Source organism: Neoarius graeffei, chromosome 18 (genome assembly GCF_027579695.1).
Source record: "Neoarius graeffei isolate fNeoGra1 chromosome 18, fNeoGra1.pri, whole genome shotgun sequence".
NCBI classification, from domain to species: domain Eukaryota; kingdom Metazoa; phylum Chordata; class Actinopteri; order Siluriformes; family Ariidae; genus Neoarius; species Neoarius graeffei.
Window position 1 is genome coordinate 57,586,408 of NC_083586.1, and position 19,517 is coordinate 57,605,924.

The 19,517-nt window shown below is 41.6% G+C and overlaps 2 protein-coding genes across 3 annotated transcripts in view; both read left to right on the forward strand.

The window, feature by feature from the left end:
- capn9 (calpain 9) overlaps positions 1–12,038 on the forward strand; it is a 34,778-nt gene extending 22,740 nt beyond the window's left edge. The window contains exons 17-20 of the mRNA XM_060899076.1: positions 3,702–3,780; positions 6,185–6,301; positions 11,473–11,531; positions 11,674–12,038. Coding sequence (XP_060755059.1) covers positions 3,702–3,780; positions 6,185–6,301; positions 11,473–11,531; positions 11,674–11,700 — 282 coding nt within the window. The 3' untranslated portion in view covers positions 11,701–12,038. The remainder of the gene's footprint in view (positions 1–3,701; positions 3,781–6,184; positions 6,302–11,472; positions 11,532–11,673) is intronic.
- Positions 12,039–15,210: 3,172 nt separating this feature from the next.
- ltv1 (LTV1 ribosome biogenesis factor) overlaps positions 15,211–19,517 on the forward strand; it is a 57,530-nt gene continuing 53,223 nt past the window's right edge. For both annotated transcript variants that reach the window (XM_060899570.1, XM_060899571.1), the window contains exon 1: positions 15,211–15,378. In XM_060899570.1, coding sequence (XP_060755553.1) covers positions 15,376–15,378 — 3 coding nt within the window. In that variant the 5' untranslated portion in view covers positions 15,211–15,375. The remainder of the gene's footprint in view (positions 15,379–19,517) is intronic.

The window sequence follows — 19,517 nt, forward strand, 5'->3', positions numbered from 1 at the left end:
TACCCTCAGCTATCTGGCTAACTAATTAGCACATTCACAATACCATGCGGGGCGGCACGGCGGTGTAGTGGTTAGCACTGTCGCCTCACAGCAAGAAGGTCCTGGGTTCGAGCCCCGTGGCCGGCGAGGGCCTTTCTGTGCGGAGTTTGCATGTTCTCCCCGTGTCCGCGTGGGTTTCCTCCGGGTGCTCCGGTTTCCCCCACAGTCCAAAGACATGCAGGTTAGGTTAACTGGTGACTCTAAATTGAGCGTAGGTGTGAATGTGAGTGTGAATGGTTGTCTGTGTCTATGTGTCGGCCCTGTGATGACCTGGCGACTTGTCCAGGGTGTACCCCGCCTTTCGCCCGTAGTCAGCTGGGATAGGCTCCAGCTTGCCTGCGACCCTGTAGAAGGATAAAGCAGCTAGAGATGATGAGATGAGATGAGACAATACCATGCTAATATCTGAAAGTAATTGATAACTGAAATACACAGCTATTAAACTTTGAGTGTAAATACAGAGGTGATAATAGGAAATCGCGCGTGCTGATTGGTCGAGAAATTCGGACTATTTCTCGATAATCACCTCGAGCAACTCGGCAAAATGACGGCCAATCACTTTGTGACAAATGATGAAAGAAAACGCTGCTCCTAAAAGCACTAAAGATGCTACAAAGTTTGGTTTAAAACTATTCCGAGGTCAGGTGGGATTGTGATTTATTTTACCGATTTCAAAACAAAGTGTTTTGTGACTCGGTGTAGATAAGTGACACAAGTCTGCGCCGCGCCGTTATTACATTTGCATGCCACTTTTGAAGTTTGAAATAAATTTTTTTTAAATACGATGAAAAAAAATTTTTTTTAAATAATCACCTGTGTATTTATGCTAAAACAATTATCCGCCTCAGGCTCAGTGAATATCGGTGATTATTATCCATACAGAACGTTTTTCGATGGAATAAAAACATGTTCTATTCCCTTCTAGCGGGTTTCATTCATTTGGTTTGATAGCATGCAATATTGTTCGCATATCGCTTATCCTACGTGTTTTACATCACTCTACCCAATGGAGAATGAGCGTTGAATTTGGTTTACGATATTGCATGGTTGCCAAGACAACATGACATCACACATCAGAGATGTAAAACTTCCGTGCTAGCGAGTGAGTGACTGGGACAATTTGTAAACAAACATGGCCGCCAGGTTTCAAGATTCAAGATGTCTTTATTGATACATCGCAGTGAATTAACACTGAATTGCGATCAATTTACATTAAAAATCAATATTAAGCGCAAATTTAATCATTAAAAGTATCGATAGCAATCGGTATGGACTAAAATAACTTATTGCAACATCAATACAACGATTTTAAACATATAATTTTACATTAGAGAACTATATATAATAATAAAAACAGGTGACATGAAAATAGATCAAAATCCGTATTTGTTAATGAGATGGCACATGTAAGGTATGGAAGAGTTCTTATATCTATTTGTTCGTACTTTGAGACAGTCCAGTTTCTGGTTATTTTCAGTTTCAGGTTTGCTTCATTAAATACGGAAGATTTTGACAGAATTTTGTAAGTGAAAAACGCATTGAACACCCGAAAGGAATGTATATGTATAATAATAATACAACCCCGATTCCAAAAAAGTTGGGACAAAGTACAAATTGTAAATAAAAACGGAATGCAATGATGTGGAAGTTTCAAAATTCCATATTTTATTCAGAATAGAACATAGATGACATATCAAATGTTTAAAGTGAGAAAATGTATCATTTAAAGAGAAAAATTAGGTGATTTTAAATTTCATGACAACAACACATCTCAAAAAAGTTGGGACAAGGCCATGTTTCCCACTGTGAGACATCCCCTTTTCTCTTTACAACAGTCTGTAAACGTCTGGGGACTGAGGAGACAAGTTGCTCAAGTTTAGGGATAGGAATGTTAACCCATTCTTGTCTAATGTAGGATTCTAGTTGCTCAACTGTCTTAGGTCTTTTTTGTCGTATCTTCCGTTTTATGATGCGCCAAATGTTTTCTATGGGTGAAAGATCTGGACTGCAGGCTGGCCAGTTCAGTACCCGGACCCTTCTTCTACACAGCCATGATGCTGTAATTGATGCAGTATGTGGTTTGGCATTGTCATGTTGGAAAATGCAAGGTCTTCCCTGAAAGAGACGTCGTCTGGATGGGAGCATATGTTGCTCTAGAACCTGGATATACCTTTCAGCATTGATGGTGTCTTTCCAGATGTGTAAGCTGCCCATGCCACACGCACTAATGCAACCCCATACCATCAGAGATGCAGGCTTCTGAACTGAGCGCTGATAACAACTTGGGTCGTCCTTCTCCTCTTTAGTCCGAATGACACGGCGTCCCTGATTTCCGTAAAGAACTTCAAATTTTGATTCATCTGACCACAGAACAGTTTTCCACTTTGCCACAGTCCATTTTAAATGAGCCTCGGCCCAGAGAAGACGTCTGCGCTTCTGGATCATGTTTAGATACGGCTTCTTCTTTGAACTATAGAGTTTTAGCTGGCAACGGCGGATGGCACGGTGAATTGTGTTCACAGATAATGTTCTTTGGAAATATTCCTGAGCTCATTTTGTGATTTCCAATACAGAAGCATGCCTGTATGTGATGCAGTGCCGTCTAAGGGCCCGAAGATCACAGCCACCCAGTATGGTTTTCCGGCCTTGACCCTTACGCACAGAGATTCTTCCAGATTCTCTGAATCTTTTGATGATATTATGCACTGTAGATGATGATATGTTCAAACTCTTTGCAATTTTACACTGTCGAACTCCTTTCTGATATTGCTCCACTATTTGTCGGCGCAGAATTAGGGGGATTGGTGATCCTCTTCCCATCTTTACTTCTGAGAGCCACTGCCACTCCAAGATGCTCTTTTTATACCCAGTCATGTTAATGACCTATTGCCAATTGACCTAATGAGTTGCAATTTGGTCCTCCAGCTGTTCCTTTTTTGTACCTTTAACTTTTCCAGCCTCTTATTGCCCCTGTCCCAACTTTTTTGAGACGTGTTGCTGTCATGAAATTTCAAATGAGCCAATATTTGGCATGAAATTTCAAAATGTCTCACTTTCGACATTTGATATGTTGTCTATGTTCTATTGTGAATACAATATCAGTTTTTGAGATTTGTAAATTATTGCATTCCGTTTTTATTTACAATTTGTACTTTGTCCCAACTTTTTTGGAATCGGGGTTGTAATAATAATAATAATAATAATAATAATAATAATAATATTGGCTGGCTTTGTTTTGTGGTCTATCAGATATATTCCATTCAGTTACTCGTCTTTGACTCGTTCAATATCATGCTAGCTGAATGGAATATATCTGATAGACCACTCAACGCCAGCCGATATTATTCGCCAGTATTCACTTCACCTTCGGCAAATAATTGTTAATTCAAGCATTCTTAATAAGGCTTGCATGCAAATTAAGCTGATTGGGGTGGGTGGGTCTCCTCAAGGGCTACTCGACTGCCCCGTTAAGCATTCTCTGCCATTTTATGATGCTTAAAGTATTTTACTGTTTACATACATCTTCATTTAATATAACTGACAATCGGAGGTAGCTTATTGTGAGAATAAAACTGAAATAAAATGGAAAAACATCTCATGGGAAAGGTTGCATTGTGTTGCATGTCATTGTGCTTTGTCAAATGTCTGCCCCTGTTTTGTAGATGTTGTTCCTGTCGTTCGATACAGACCGGAGTGGACGCATGTCCTCCTACGAGCTCCGGTCTGCTCTCAAAGCAGTAGGTGAGCACACAGTCTGTTGAGTGCTAATCATCAACCGACTATTATCATTACTACTACTGATAATAATAATAATAATAATAATAATAATCATCATCATCATCATCATCATCATCATTAGTTACAGCTATCATCTGCTCCACTGGCCTATTTTGATCCATGAAAGGATGTGATGTGATGGTGACATACAAATACAGTGGTGCTTGAAAGTTTGTGAACCTTTTAGAATTTTCTATATTTCTGCATAAATATGACCTAAAACATCATCAGATTTTTACACAAGTCCTAAAAGGAGATAAAGAGAACCCAGTTAAACAAATGAGACAAAAATATTATACTTGGTCATTTATTTACTGAGGAAAATGATCCAATATTACATATCTGTGAGTGGCAAAAGTATGTGAACCTTTGCTTTCAGTATCTGGTGTGACCCCCTTGTGCAGCAATAACTGCAACTAAACATTTGCGGTAACTGTTGATCAGTCCTGCACACCGGCTTGGAGGAATTTTAGCCCGTTCCTCCGTACAGAACAGCTTCAACTCTGGGATGTTGGTGGGTTTCCTCACATGAACTGCTCACTTCAGGTCCTTCCACAACATTTCGAATGGATTAAGGTCAGGACTTTGACTTGGCCATTCCAAAACATTAACTTTATTCTTCTTTAACCATTCTTTGGTAGAATGACTTTTGTGCTTAGGGTCGTTGTCTTGCTGCATGACGCACCTTCTCTTGAGATTCAGTTCATGGACAGATGTCCTGACATTTTCCTTTAGAATTTGCTGGTATAATTCAGAATTCATTGTTTCATCAATGATGGCAAGCCATCCTGGCCCAGATGCAGCAAAACAGGCCCAAACCATGATACTACCACCACCATGTTTCACAGATGGGATAAGGTTCTTATGCTGGAATGCAGTGTTTTCCTTTCTCCAAACATAATTCTTCTCATTTAAACCAAAAGTTCTATTTTGGTCTTATCCGTCCACAAAACATTTTTTCAATAGCCTTCTGGCTTGTCCACATGACCTTTAGCAAACTGCAGACGAGCAGAAATGTTCTTTTTGGAGAGCAGTGGCTTTCTCCTTGCAACCCTGCCATGCACACCATTTGTTGTTCAGTGTTCTCCTGATGATGGACTCATGAACATTAACATTAGCCAATGTGAGAGAGGCCTTCAGTTGCTTAGAAGTTACCCTGGGGTCCTTTGTGACCTCGCCGACTATTACACTCTTTGCTCTTGGAGTGATCTTTGTTGTGTCGACCACTCCTGGGGAGGGTAACAATGGTCTTGAATTTCCTCCATTTATATTCAGTCTGTCTGACTGTGGATTGGTGGAGTCCAAACTCTTTAGAGATGGTGTTGTAACCTTTTCCAGCCTGATGAGCATCAACAATATTTTTTCTGAGGTCCTCAGAAATCTCCTTTGTTCGTGCCATGATACACTTCCACAAATGTGTTGTGAAGATCAGACTTTGATAGATCCCTGTTCTTTAAATAAAACAGGGTGCCCACTCACACCTGATTGTCATCCCATTGATTGAAAACACCTGACTCTAATTTCACCTTCAAATTAACTGCTCACCCTAGAGGTTCACATACTTTTGCCACTCACAGATATGTAATATTGGATCATTTTCCTCAATAAATAAATGACCAAATACAATATTTTTGTCTCATTTGTTTAACTGGGTTCCTCTTTATCTACTTTTAGGACTTGTGTGAAAATCTGATGATGTTTTAGGTCATATTTATGCAGAAATATAGAAAATTCTAAAGGGTTCACAAACTTTCAAGCACCACTGTAATAGATCTTTCGTCTGAACACATATAGTCATAAAGCACACCAGTATCATGTCTTTAATATTTTCGATGTTTGAATCCAGTATCAAGTATCAGACAATACCCACTGCTCCGATATCAGTATCATAGCGATTTGAATATTCACGAATGGCATTAACACAGCCCTAGTAATTTTCACTCCAGACCAATATCAATTTTAAATAAATCAGCAAATCATAGCCAAATTAAAATCTGCATTTGCAGCATGTCTGGGAGTTACACAGCTTTGTAATATTGTCTCTAAGCTAGTCTCAGCATCACATGCTCTGTCCCTTGGTCCTGGGTATTTTTGTACACTTTTCTGGTCACAAGCTTCAGGATCCGTGGGAATCTGATTGGCTCGATCTGCAGACTTGTGTGTGCAGTTCTTTGGTGGGGAAATGCTGGGACAAAATTAGCTTTTCAAAGCACAATATAGTCACAGAACATGATAATCTAATCTGATGTTTGCTGATAGACTACGGAAAAAGACGTCTTGGTCTTTCGCAGTGTCAGTGTTTAATACGACGTTCTTACGCTCTTTCACACTGTTATTAACTCTCGTAAATTGTATATTGTTTTTTAAGGCATACAACTGAATAATCAACTACTTCAGCTGATCGCACTGAGGTTTGCGGATGATAATTTTGAAATCGACTTCGACGATTACCTCACCTGCATCGTCCGACTGGAGAACATGTTCCGTGAGTAACCCGAAACTCAAATTAATGATGAACCTGTAAACTGAATTGAAACTGTATCTGTAGCAGGAATTAATGTGCAAAGTGAGTTTGGTGGAAATGTAAGCAAATGTGGGCAAGCTGAAACTTGAATTCTGGAGACTGGAGAAAGTCTGGAAAACTTGTGTGGAAAAAAAAATTGCTAAGGTTATACGTCAAAGTCCGGGCGGCACGGTGGTGTAGTGGTTAGCGCTGTCGCCTCACAGCAAGAAGGTCCAGGTTCGAGCCCCATGGCCGGCGAGGGCCTTTCTGTGTGGAGTTTGCATGTTCTCCCCGTGTCCGCGTGGGTTTCCTCCGGGTGCTCCGGTTTCCCCCACAGTCCAAAGACATGCAGGTTAGGTTAACTGGTGACTCTAAATTGACCGTAGGTGTGAATGTGAGTGTGAATGGTTGTCTGTGTCTATGTGTCAGCCCTGTGATGACCTGGCGACTTGTCCAGGGTGTACCCCGCCTTTCGCCCGTAGTCAGCTGGGATAGGCTCCAGCTTGCCTGCGACCCTGTAGAACAGGATAAAGCGGCTAGAGATAATGAGATGAGATACGTCAAAGTCCTTCCAACGCCATGTGGCACATAGGGTGGCGCCGATATCCGTTTCCATAGCCCTCAGCCTCTCACCTATTACCTAGCTAGGGTTACAGTGGGGGGTGGGTCCTCTGGTAACTGCGAGAGTTTGACTCTCCACTCACATCTGTATTGCAGCATGCCTTGCCAGACGGCAATAGGTACCATTTTTATGATGGTCTTTGGTATGACCCGACCGTGAGTAGAACTCGTGATCTCCCGATCGAGAGGCGGACACGCTAACCACTAGGCCAATTCACAGTGTTCAAGGTTATATGGTATTTAATTTATTTTAACGGCAGCCCTGCGATAACCTGGCGATTTGTCCAGGGTGTACCCCGCCTCTCGCCCATAGTCAGCTGGGATAGGCTCCAGCTTGCCTCTGACCCTGCACAGGATAAGTGGCTACAGATAATGAATGGATGGATGGATTAACGGCATTTAGCAGACGCTCTTATACAGAGCGACGTACGATGTACCAAGACCAGCCGGGGGTTAGGTGCCTTGCTCAAGAGCACTTAAGCCATTCCTGCTAGTCCAGGGAATCAAACCAGCGACCTTTTGGGCCCAAAGCTGCTTCTCTAACCATTAGGCCCCCAATTTTACACAAAATATAATATACATTCATCCCTAAAATCCATCTTTTTGTGGCACCTATTTCAGAAATGGAAAATAAAACCTTAAACTGTGGCTCAGTGTTGGTGTGTAACAGAAGTGTCGTTAGCACTTGATGCTAAGTGCAATTACAGTGTATTTTTAGTCATATGGAGCCTTTTCTTATCACCTTTCCAACAAATCTGAGGAAAATGTTGATGTTCCTGACAGTTTTGTCTCGGTTTCCATTGTCAGTATAGCTGTAAAATTGTCTTTATTAAAGATGTTACATATGCAATAGGTAATAATGGCTGCCTTTACCTGTTGCCTAGCAACAGTGCTCTCACTCTCAGGATGATAAGATGGCGGTTCGTGAATGCTAGTTAGCATAAACTAGCTATGAGAGAGGTGAAGGAATTTTAGTGAATAGGTTTGCTTACATTTCACTGATTATGTTTAAGATTGTATTATGTTGGGTAGTTTATAAATTGTCGTGTTGGATTACGTTTTGTTGCTGAAATTTTATTTAGAAAATGTAACTTGAGTCCGCCGTTTGCTAACGAGTCGATTTTTTGAATCAGTCGAATCGTCGAGAGGCGACTCGCGTGTATGAGTTGTTGTCCTCGTATTTTTTGTTTTTGTTGTTGTAGGCATTGCAGTTTAGTTGAATTAAACTTCTTACAGGGAAACCTGTTGTCCATTTCCTAGCTGTTCATTCATATGAAGACTCTTAGTTGTGCGTTATGAGGCAACATGACACGGCGAATCCGAGACTGTCTGCATGTTTTATAAAATGTAACGCAAATTCATGCGATTTAATTTATTTAAAGGTAAATTATGATTTAGCACATCGATTTCAGACAACAACCACATGGCGAAATATTGCACACTTTTTTTTCTGTTTATTTTAAAACAGAAAATGCTAAAGAATCATTTAAAAGTTCAAAGAGTCGACTCTTATTGGTCGAGCCAAATGATCTGAATCATTGAAAAGAGTCGAAATTTCCATCACTACATACATAGACAACCTTTACTGTCATTCAGTATGCAACAAGTGTACACCAAACGAAATTTCGTTGCAATTTGGCTTAGCACAGAAATAAATATGAAGTGTATTAAAATAAATTAAATTAAATTATGCAGCAGCAGAAATATTATAAAGTGCAATAGTATAAAGTGACGTGTGGAATTAGGAATGTTCAAGTTATAAATAGAAGTTTAGAGTTTGGGTTTGTGGTGGGCCTCATCTCCAATAATGATGAGTCTGCCTACCGGACCGAGATTAAATATCTCGCGGACTGGAGTGAGGAGAACAACCTCATACTCAACACCAGCAAAACGAAGGAGCTGATAGTGGACTTCAGCAGGAAGCAGCAGAGGGACCTCCAACCCATCTGCATCAACGGGGCTCAGGTAGAGAGAGTGGACAATTTCAAATACCTGGGTGTCCACATCTCACAGGACCTCTCTTGGTCCTGTCACACCAACACTCTGGTTAAGAAAGGCCGCCAGCGCCTCTACTTCTTAAGGAGACGGAAGGACTTCAAACTCCCACTCAGGGCACTAAGGAACTTTTACTCCTGCACTATTGAGAGTGTCCTGAGTGGGAGCATCACTAACTGGATGGGAAGCACCACCAGGAGAGACCAGGAGGGTGGTTAGCTCTGCTGAGAGGACCGTCAGGACCACCTCCCTAACCTGCAGGACATTTATTCGAACCGCTGCAGGGACATAGCCAGGAAGATCGCCAGCGACCCCAGCCACCCAAATAATAGACTGTTCTCCCTGCTGCCTTCAGGGAGACGCTACCGACAGCTGAAGGCCAACACTGAGAAGACTGTTGTGTCGTCTGCAAACTTCACAATGTGGTTGCTGGTAGCCCCGGGGATGCAGCCGTGTGTCATCAAAGGGACAAAACTTCCTTCCATGGACTCTATGTATGTGCGGCATTGTCGGAAAAGAGCAGAGGGAATCATCAGAGACTCACTCCACCCAGCTCACTCTCTGCTCAGACACAAACACCACATGTACAACCTGAGACATAGCAGAGTGGACAGCATCATCACTCATAGAACACGGTTCTTCAACAGCTTCTTCCCTGCCACAGTCAGACTGATGGCAAAACAAAACTATTGAATAAGTGTAACAATAACCATTACTACCTCACTTCACTTGTCATATGCAATATCTCATCTCATCTCATCTCTAGCCGCTTTATCCTGTTCTACAGGGTCGCAGGCAAGCTGGAGCCTATCCCAGCTGACTACGGGCGAAAGGCGGGGTACACCCTGGACAAGTCGCCAGGTCATCACAGGGCTGACACATAGACACAGACAACCATTCACACTCACATTCACACCTACGCTCAATTTAGAGTCACCAGTTAACCTAACCTGCATGTCTTTGGACTGTGGGGGAAACCGGAGCACCCGGAGGAAACCCACGCGGACACGGGGAGAACATGCAAACTCCACACAGAAAGGCCCTCACCGGCCATGGGGCTCGAACCCGGACCTTCTTGCTGTGAGGCGAGAGCGCTAACCACTACACCACTGTGCCGCCCCCATATGCAATATGTGATATATTATTATCTGTGAAATAGGATTATGTGTTATATACCCTCTGATAAATGTGCAATATTCTAACTGTGCAATATCCCCACATAACTCTCATCCCCCTCCCAAAATGTGCAATATTTCCATTTATTTTTTTTTGCGGTGCGGTTTCCATCAAATCCTGCGCTCTGATTGGCTGGCGAGCGGGTCCGTATCCTACGATACAGACCCCGGTTACGGACCCCGGTTATGGACCTCTGGCGACTCGCTTGTTCACAACAACAAACATAGTAGCAATTTTTGTCAACATTTATCTTTTTTAGAAGATTTATTTATAAGATTTTTATCAAAAATCGTATAAATTTTTGCCAGCATTTCTCAGGAGAATAGCATTAATTTTACAGCATGGATAGCGATAACGACAGTGTTCACAGCGAAAGCGAGTTTTACTACCCTGAGGAAGAAAAAAAATAAAAGAAAACATTTCAGGAGAAAGCTAAAAACCTCTAACTTGCTAACGCCGAGCAAAAACATGGCTGAATGACTCAATTTTGTATAAATAGGGGACTACATAGGCGGCAAAATGTCTTTTTTTTCCTGCCATGGAAGTGCACTTGTATACCGAGGAGGAAGCAATTCGCATTACAGCCGTGAATGAGGATTCAAAATGGCGGCTCGGCTCGGTTTTCCCTTTCGGGCGCTCTCGTTTTCTGTCAGAATTTGGTAAAGAAAAAATAAATATATTATTTACCAGCTTAAGGTCGGTCCGTATGGTGAAATACCGTGACCTCGGCCTTGAATACTGACCTCGGCCCAGAGCGCCTCGCTCAGTACTTTCAAGACCTCGGTCACCGTATTTCACCATACGGACCTCCCAGCTGATAACTTTCCCCTCTTTTCATAATCCAGGAACAGCACTCAGGACTAGCCTTTTATTTTATTACTGTTATTTAACATTTGCCCTCCCCTTTTGTTTAATACTTGTATTTTATTTTATTTTGTACATATTACCACCTTTTTGTATAGTGCTTTATATTTTGTATTTTTTATTATAGTGTTCTATTTCCTAACATTGTATTGTATAGTGTTTTTATATTTTGTATTTTTTATTATAGTGTTTTATTTCCTAAACTGTTGACTCTGAGAGAGCCCTGCACAAAAATTCCAATGTGTCTGAACTATTGGTCTATGCACAAATGGCAAATAAAAAAAACCCTTGACCTTGACCATCAGAGTGAACAGCAGAGGGCTCAGGACACAGCCCTGAGGGGAGCCTGTGCTGAGATTTAGTGGGGCTTAATATTATAGCTCCACTGATACCCATAATTAATGATTAATTGGTTTTCAGTTTAAATCAGATGTGTTAATGGTGGGGAATTAATAAATGGATCTTTTACTGAATTTGTTTTTTTTTTAATTTTATAGGAGTTTTCCAAGCCATGGACAGACACAACAGAGGACAAGTGAGCATGAACTTTCAACAAGTACGTGGTCATGTTTCAGTTTTATTACAAATGAACATGAATTAAAACATGTCAGAGTATTTAAATAGATTAAAACACTCCGAAAATGGTCCTATTTTCTATGCTTAACAATATATATGTTTTTTTTTAAATATTTCTACAGTTTTTGATGCTGTCCATGAATGTCTGAAGGAGAGAAAAAAGAACGAATTAATGAAATGAAACCTGAGGAAGTGAAAACAACAACTCTGGCTCATGTGTTGCTTAAAGAACTATTCTGTAATATATAACTTTCCCAAACACAGATCCCTCCAAACTGAAATTAAAATTTCACTCTGGAAGTCGATTATACTGGAAATGATTGGAAGACTTTATTAACCGGATGTTGGATTCGCGCTCAGAAATCTGATCGTACACATCTTTATGGTCTTTATGTTCCTTTTGGTTTTATTTGGCTGACTGTAATTCAGTTTTTCCCTCCAGATTTTGAGTTGGCTTGTGCTGAAAATAAATAAACTCACACACTAATTGTGTAAAACTTGTGTAAATGTTTTCTCAAGAATGAACATAACGAAGCTGATATCTTAAATTGGATTTGATTAAAAAAAAAACAACAGTAGTGAGTTGAATGACTTGTGCTCATCAAAATCATAAACTTTCTTCACCAAGGGAAAGATAAATTAAAATACATACAGCTATAGCAAAATATTCTAAACAGGATACACAGTTCCAGTACACTGCAATTTGTCAAACTTATAAGTTCATATTCTGTTAGAGCTGACTATAAATAATTATAAAAAGATGACAATTTGTGCAAATGACTTTTACACAGAAAAAAAACCCCACAGGATTTGACATAAATTACTATTTCTACTTGCACAATGAGTTTATTTATTGACCCGTATTTTTAATTTCCTATTAAATTAATAGTTAGAGTATTAATGAATTCATTCTGGCATACAGTGGTGCTTGAAAGTTTGTGAACCCTTCAGAGTTTTCTATATTTCTGCATAAATGTGACCTAAAACATCATCAGATTTTCACACAAGTCCTAAACATAGATAAAGAGAACCCAGTTCAACAAATGAGACAAAAATATTATACTTGGTCATTTATTTATTGAGGAAAATGATCCAATATTACATATCTGTGAGTGGCAAAAGTATGTGAACCTTTGCTTTCAGTATCTGGTGTGACCCCTTGTGCAGCAATAACTGCAACTAAATGTTTGCGGTAACTGTTGATCAGTCCTGCACACCGGCTTGGAGGAATTTTAGCCCGTTCCTCCATACAGAACAGCTTCAACTCTGGGATGTTGGTGGGTTTCCTCACATGAACTGCTCGCTTCAGGTCCTTCCACAACATTTCAGTTGGATTAAGGTCAGGACTTTGACTTGGCCATTCCAAAACATTAAACTTTATTCTTCTTTAACCATTCTTTGGTAGAACGAATTGTGTGCTCAGGGTCGTTGTCTTGCTGCATGACCCACCTTCTCTTGAGATTCAGTTCATGGACAGATGTCCTGACATTTTCCTTTAGAATTCACTGGTATAATTCAGAATTCATTGTTCCATCAATGATGGCAAGCCATCCTGGCCCAAACGCAGCAAAACAGGCCCAAAACATGATACTACCACCACCATGTTTCACAGATGGGATAAGGTTCTTATGCTGGAATGCAGTGTTTTCCTTTCTCCAAATATAACGCTTCTCATTTAAACCAAAAAGTTCTATTTTGGTCTCATCCGTCCACAAAACATTTTTTTCCAATAACATTCTGGCTTGTTCACATGATCTTGAGCAAACTGCAGATGAACAGCAATGTCCTTTTTGGAGAGCAGTAGCTTTCTCCTTGCAACCCTGCCATGTTGTTCAGTGTTCTCCTGATGGTGGACTAATGAACATTAACATTAGCCAATATGAGAGAGGCCTTCAGTTGCTTAGAAGTTACCCTGGGGTCCTTTGGGACCTCGCAGACTATTACACGCCTTGCTCTTGGAGTGATCTTTGTTGGTCGAGCACTCCTGGGGAGGGTAACAATGGTCTTGAATTTCCTCCATTTGTACACAATCTGTCTGACTGTGGATTGGTGGAGGCCAAACTCTTTAGAGATGGTGTTGTAACCTTTTCCAGCCTGATGAGCATCAACAACGCTTTTTCTGAGGTCCTCAGAAATCTCCTTTGTTCGTGCCATGATACACTTCCACAAACCTGTGTTGTGAAGGTCAGACTTTGATAGATCCCTGTTCTTTAAATAAAACAGGGTGCCCACTCACACCTGATTGTCATCCCACTGATTGAAAACACCTGACTCTAATTTCACCTTCAAATTAACTGCTAATCCTAGAGGTTCACATACTTTTGCCACTCACAGATATGTAATACTGGATCATTTTCCTCAATAAATAAATGACCAAGTATAATATTTTTATCTCATTTGTTTAACTGGGTTCTCTTTATCTACTTTTAGGACTTGTGTGAAAATCTGATGATGTTTTAGGTCATATTTATACAGAAATATAGAAAGTTCTAAAGGGTTCATAAACTTTCAAGCACCACTGTAAATAAACAAATACAGACAAAATTATATTTAAAAAAAATAAATACAAAGTGCATGAATAAATTCAATTCAATTTTGTCTCATGTACGAGAGACAGCGTCACACAGTGCAGTGAAATTCTTATTCTGTGAATCCTCCAGCAACGATACCTAAACATGGATTTTTCAGTTCAGTTGGTCGGGTTCAATGCCTGAACTGATAATCAGTTTTTCTTTGGCTAACAGAAGAAGAAACCTTTATTTGTCACATGCGCACTTTAAGCACAGTGAGATTCATCCTCTGCATTTAACCCATCTGAAGCAGTGAACACACACACACACACACACACAGAGCAGTCAGGGGTTCGGTACCTTGCTCAAGGGCACTTCAGCCCAAGGCCGCCCCATGTTAACCTAACTGCATGTCTTTGAACTGTGGAGGAAACCGGAGCACCCGGAGGAAACCCACGCAGACACGGGGAGAACATGCAAACTCCGCACAGAAAGGCCCTCGCTGGGCACTGGGTTCGAACCCCGGACCTTCTTGCTGTGAGGTGACAGTGCTAACCACTACACCACCGTGCTGCCCAGACACAACGTACGCCACCACTCTTGCCGGAGCACTTAAGGGCACTTAAGCCAATCCTGCTAGTCTAGGGAATCGAACCAGCAACCTTTTGGTCCCAAAGCTGTTTCTCTAACCATTAAGCCATGGATTAAAATAATAATTAAAAATAATTACAATAAAGTGATATAAAGTAATTTAAAACAAGGATCTAAACTAATATAAAAAGATGTGGCAAAGCAATAATACAGAAATAAAACAAAGTCAATAATACAAACAAAATTATTATTATAAGAACGATTTTGTACTTTTCAACTTTCACCACAAGAGGGCGCCTGACACGCTGAATCAACGTCATGATGCAGAATCGACCGAACCAAAATTCAGGTCGGGGTTGTGTATTTAATTCTGTTTCTCATAGTGAAATATATGGAAATAAGTACACCATAAAACCATCATTTTATTAAAATACGTTTATTTACATATATTTTAATCCAGACTTCGTCAGAGTAAAATGCACTTGTGTATAAAACGCTGTACATGTTGATTATAATTCCCCCTCCGTGCTGTTCATATGGTTTAGTCCAAACATGGCCGAACGCGCATGTGCTAGATTAGCAACGGCCGGAGGAGCTTTAACTCCACAATTACTGTGTGATTTATGAAGTTTATGGTTTTCTGAGATCATCATTCGTGTTGACTTAAAGGTTTAAAGAGAAACCAGGTGAAGACTTCCGGTTTAAACGAGTCATTTTAACACAATGGTAAGTAAATTTTTGAGAATTTAGATGATTAGCATGCTAGCTAGTGGGTTAGAGTGCATTGGAGAGCCACTAGCTATAATAATAAATAATAATAATAATAAAACAGCTGGAGAAGTAACTTTTCTAGCCTGATATCATTAAATTGTTCTTATAAACCAAATGAAAAGAGTTAGAAAGTTGTTCTCCTTGTGTTGCAAACACATTTACACTCTTTTTAGGTATTTTTTTATTATTATTATTATTATTATTATTATTATTATTTACACTTTTCATACAGAGTTGTGGTCCACATGGCACTGTTCTAACATCCATCAGTCCAGCAGAGGGAAGGGGTCAGGTTCAGCACAGCAGTACAACTGACATGTGGTGGGGTTCTATCACTACGTTCAGACCGCAACCTGAAACGACCCATATCCGATTTGTTGTGAAATCCGATTTTTTTTTTTGTTAGGCCGTTCACATTACCAATTATATGAGACTTGTATGCGATCTCCAATATGAACGGAAAACGACCCAAAAGTGTCCCGCATGCGCAAATTGACACGTAATAAGCACATCTACGTAATACGTAAACAAAAAAAAAAAGCACACTCTTCAAGTTTAATGATTTTTTTGTTTGTTTGTTTGTTTAATTATCTGGTTAGTGTTAAAGTGTGAGGTCTCATGTGTGTTTTTGTTTCTGAACTGAAATGAAAACGTGTAGCCTGGTAACGAGGGTTGACTCCTAAATGTCTCTCAAATGGCCCTTTTCCACTACCCTTTTTCAGCTCACTTCAGCCCGACACGGCTCGCGTTTCGACTACCAAAAACCAGCACGACTCGGCTCGCTTCAGCCCTGCTTAGCCCCTAAAACTCGCACCGTTTTGGAGTGGGGCTGAAGCGAGCCAAGCCGTGCCGAGTGAGGCTGGGGGCGTGAGCAGACACTCCCCTCTGCACTGATTGGTGAGGAGGAGTGTCCTCACATGCCCACACACGCCCCGCGAGCGCGCTGGGATCTGTAAACACCACAAACCCGGAAGAAGAAGAATTACGAATTACGAGAATTTCTGAAGCCTTATGCGCCTCGCCTCATCTATACGCTCTTGCCAGTATCTGTTGGCGTTGTCGGTGACAACAAGCCACAGCACCAAGACCAGCAACACTAACGACTCCATGTCCTCCATGTTTATTGTTTACTATCCGGGTTGTGAGACTACCGCTTAAAAGATCACTGATGTCACTGTTTGCGCTGCTTAACGACATCACATGACGTCCACCCACTTTCGCTAACTCCACCCAATGTGTCCACCCACTTCCAGCCAGCACGGTTCAGCGCGGTTGTAGTCGAAATGCAACTCCAACAGCTCGACTCAGCACAGCACGGCTCAGCCCGACTCAGCCGCGTTTGTAGTGGAAAAGCGGCATTATAATGACTAGAACTTTTTTTTTTATAATGACTAGAACTGGAGTCGTATAGATGTACGTACTTCCTCGATCAACCGCTCTTCGTGCTGCTCCATCTTCGCTCGTGTTTTTAAAAATGCCGGTTGTGAAAACAAACCAAACCGGGAAAGTAGGGAAGCGGAAGTGCGTGTACAGCGGATGTAGAGTGGACCAATCAGAGCCCTCTTGTCTGCGGCGCTGTCTGCGAGGCTTCTGCGGTGGTCACAATTTTTGGGAGGTGCGCGCAGAGCGTCTGCGAAGGTGGGGGGGCTACGCAGACACTGTCTGCGACGCCATCTGCGAGGACTGGGTTGTCAGCATAAATTGGCCTTAAATGTCTCCCTTTAATTTCTATATAATGGTACGTTTACACTGCAAGGCTTAATGCTCAATTCCGATTTTTTTGTGAAATCCGATTTTTTTGTGAGGTCGTTCACATTAACAAATATACGCGACTTGTATGTGATCCTCAGTATGAACGAAAAGCGACCTAAAAGTGTTCCGCATGCGCATTGCAGGATACGACGACGTCACACGCAGTGAGCATGGCCAGTGTTTACGGAAGTAAAACCGCCCGGTTGCGGTATGACCCATCCAATCTAGCTTGAATAGCTGTATCCCCCCAAATGGAAATCAGCTCCCTAACCTCTGCGTCCTTCCATTGAGAAGATTCAGAACCTTCACAGCCCGAAGCGTCCCTCGCATTGATGTCATGCGCAGGGGCGCAGATACGTTTTTTGAACTGGGAGGGACAAAAAACTGGGGGGGACAAAGCTGCCAGCAAACCAACCCCAACCCCGATATGCCTGTCAAACCAAGCTCGAGCTCGCAACCTGTGCAGTCTGCGCAGCTCAACCAACCGAATATCAGTCTTTTTGTTTTATGTGAGTTGTTGCAACTATGTATACACTGCCGTGCACCTCAATAAACCGAATGGTAATTAGTCTTTTGATTTTTCCGTGAGGTTTGCCTTATGCAAAGAAAGACAGCATAGATGTTTTTTCCTCCCTATAAGTGGGGGGGACCGAACGAGGTGAATTTAAATCTGGGTGGGACGAGTCCCACCCTCTATCTGCGCCCGTGATTATGCGCCATGTTGTTGTAACTTTTTTTGAGAGACCCGCCGCCTACTTCAGCGCAGAATAGTGACGTTTGTGGCTTGTTGATGACGTGTAAGTCGGATGAATGCGACCTGGCGGTTCAGACTGAAGTCGCATATGAAAAGAGCGGATAGGAATCGGAATTAGGACCACATATCCAAACGGCCTGGGTCGGATTTGAAAAAATCGGATCTGTGTCGTTCATATTGTCAATAAAAGATCGGATACAGGTCACATATGGGCGAAAAGATCGGATTTGAGTCACTTCAGCCTGCAGTGTGAATGTAGCCTAAGTGCACTACATGTTACTAGGAAGTAATGGATTTTTAAACTCTATATAGTGCACTCGAGCTTCAGTAGGCAGTCATTTGGGATGCGGCCGCTGTATTACCAAACTCTTAATTCAGGCTTAATAATTTGCACATATTTATTTCGTCATATTAATAAACTTTTTCTACATTTTTATAAATATTTATTTAGATTGTTTATAGCCAGCTGAATTCTGCAGCTTCTCTCAGCGCTGGCTCAAGGTGCAGAAACACCAGTGCAGTTTGCGATGGAGATGAGGCAAGACCTGGCGATGTGGTTTTTGTGGCGGCGGCGGAGCTCGCACAATAATCTGATTAATGTGGGCAGCAGACTAATGAGACCGAAGGTGTCAAATTACTGGAAATTTCCAGAACAATCTTATAATCTTGTAATATAGGATGGTTTAAGTTATAAATCAGTTATAGAAACTGTTTTATTTAATCAGGCTAACAGATCAACATCCAGGTCCCTACCAAATCCACCATTAGCTTGATCAATTCTATAAAAGTCTATTTAAATTCTGAAAACTGTACAAATGTTGTTGTTTTCCACCAAAGAGGCGGGATTAGCCAACGCAGAATAGTGACGTTTGTCTCTTGTTGATGACGTGTAGGTGGCATGAATGCGACCTGTCCGGTCAGACTGCAGTCGCATGTGAAAATATCGGATATGCATCGGAATTAGGACCACATATCCAAGCGGCCTGGGTCGCATGTGAAAAAATCGGATCTGTGTCGTTCAGATTGTCAATAACAAATCGGATACAGGTCGCATATGGGCAAAAAAATCGGATATGGGTCGTTTCAGGGTGCAGTCTGAACGTAGTCTATGAATTTAGGCCTAGAAAAAAAAATTGTGTGTTTCCTGTCAACCCTTCAAAAAAATTTAGGGAAGGATCTCATCTCATTATCTGCAGCCACTTTATCCTGTTCTACAGGGTCGCAGGCAAGCTGGAGCCTATCCCAGCTGACTACGGGCGAAAGGCGGGGTACACCCTGGACAAGTCGCCAGGTCATCACAGGGCTGACACATAGACAAAGACAACCATTCACACTCACATTCACACCTACGGTCAATTTAGAGTCACCAGTTAACCTAACCTGCATGTCTTTGGACTGTGGGGGAAACCGGAGCACCCGGAGGAAACCCACGCGGACACGGGGAGAACATGCAAACTCCGCACAGAAAGGCCCTCGCCGGCCACGGGGCTCGAACCCGGACCTTCTTGCTGTGAGGCGACAGCGCTAACCACTACACCACCGTGCCGCCGGCCTAGAATTTACTTGTATTATCGCCCATTCAAGATAG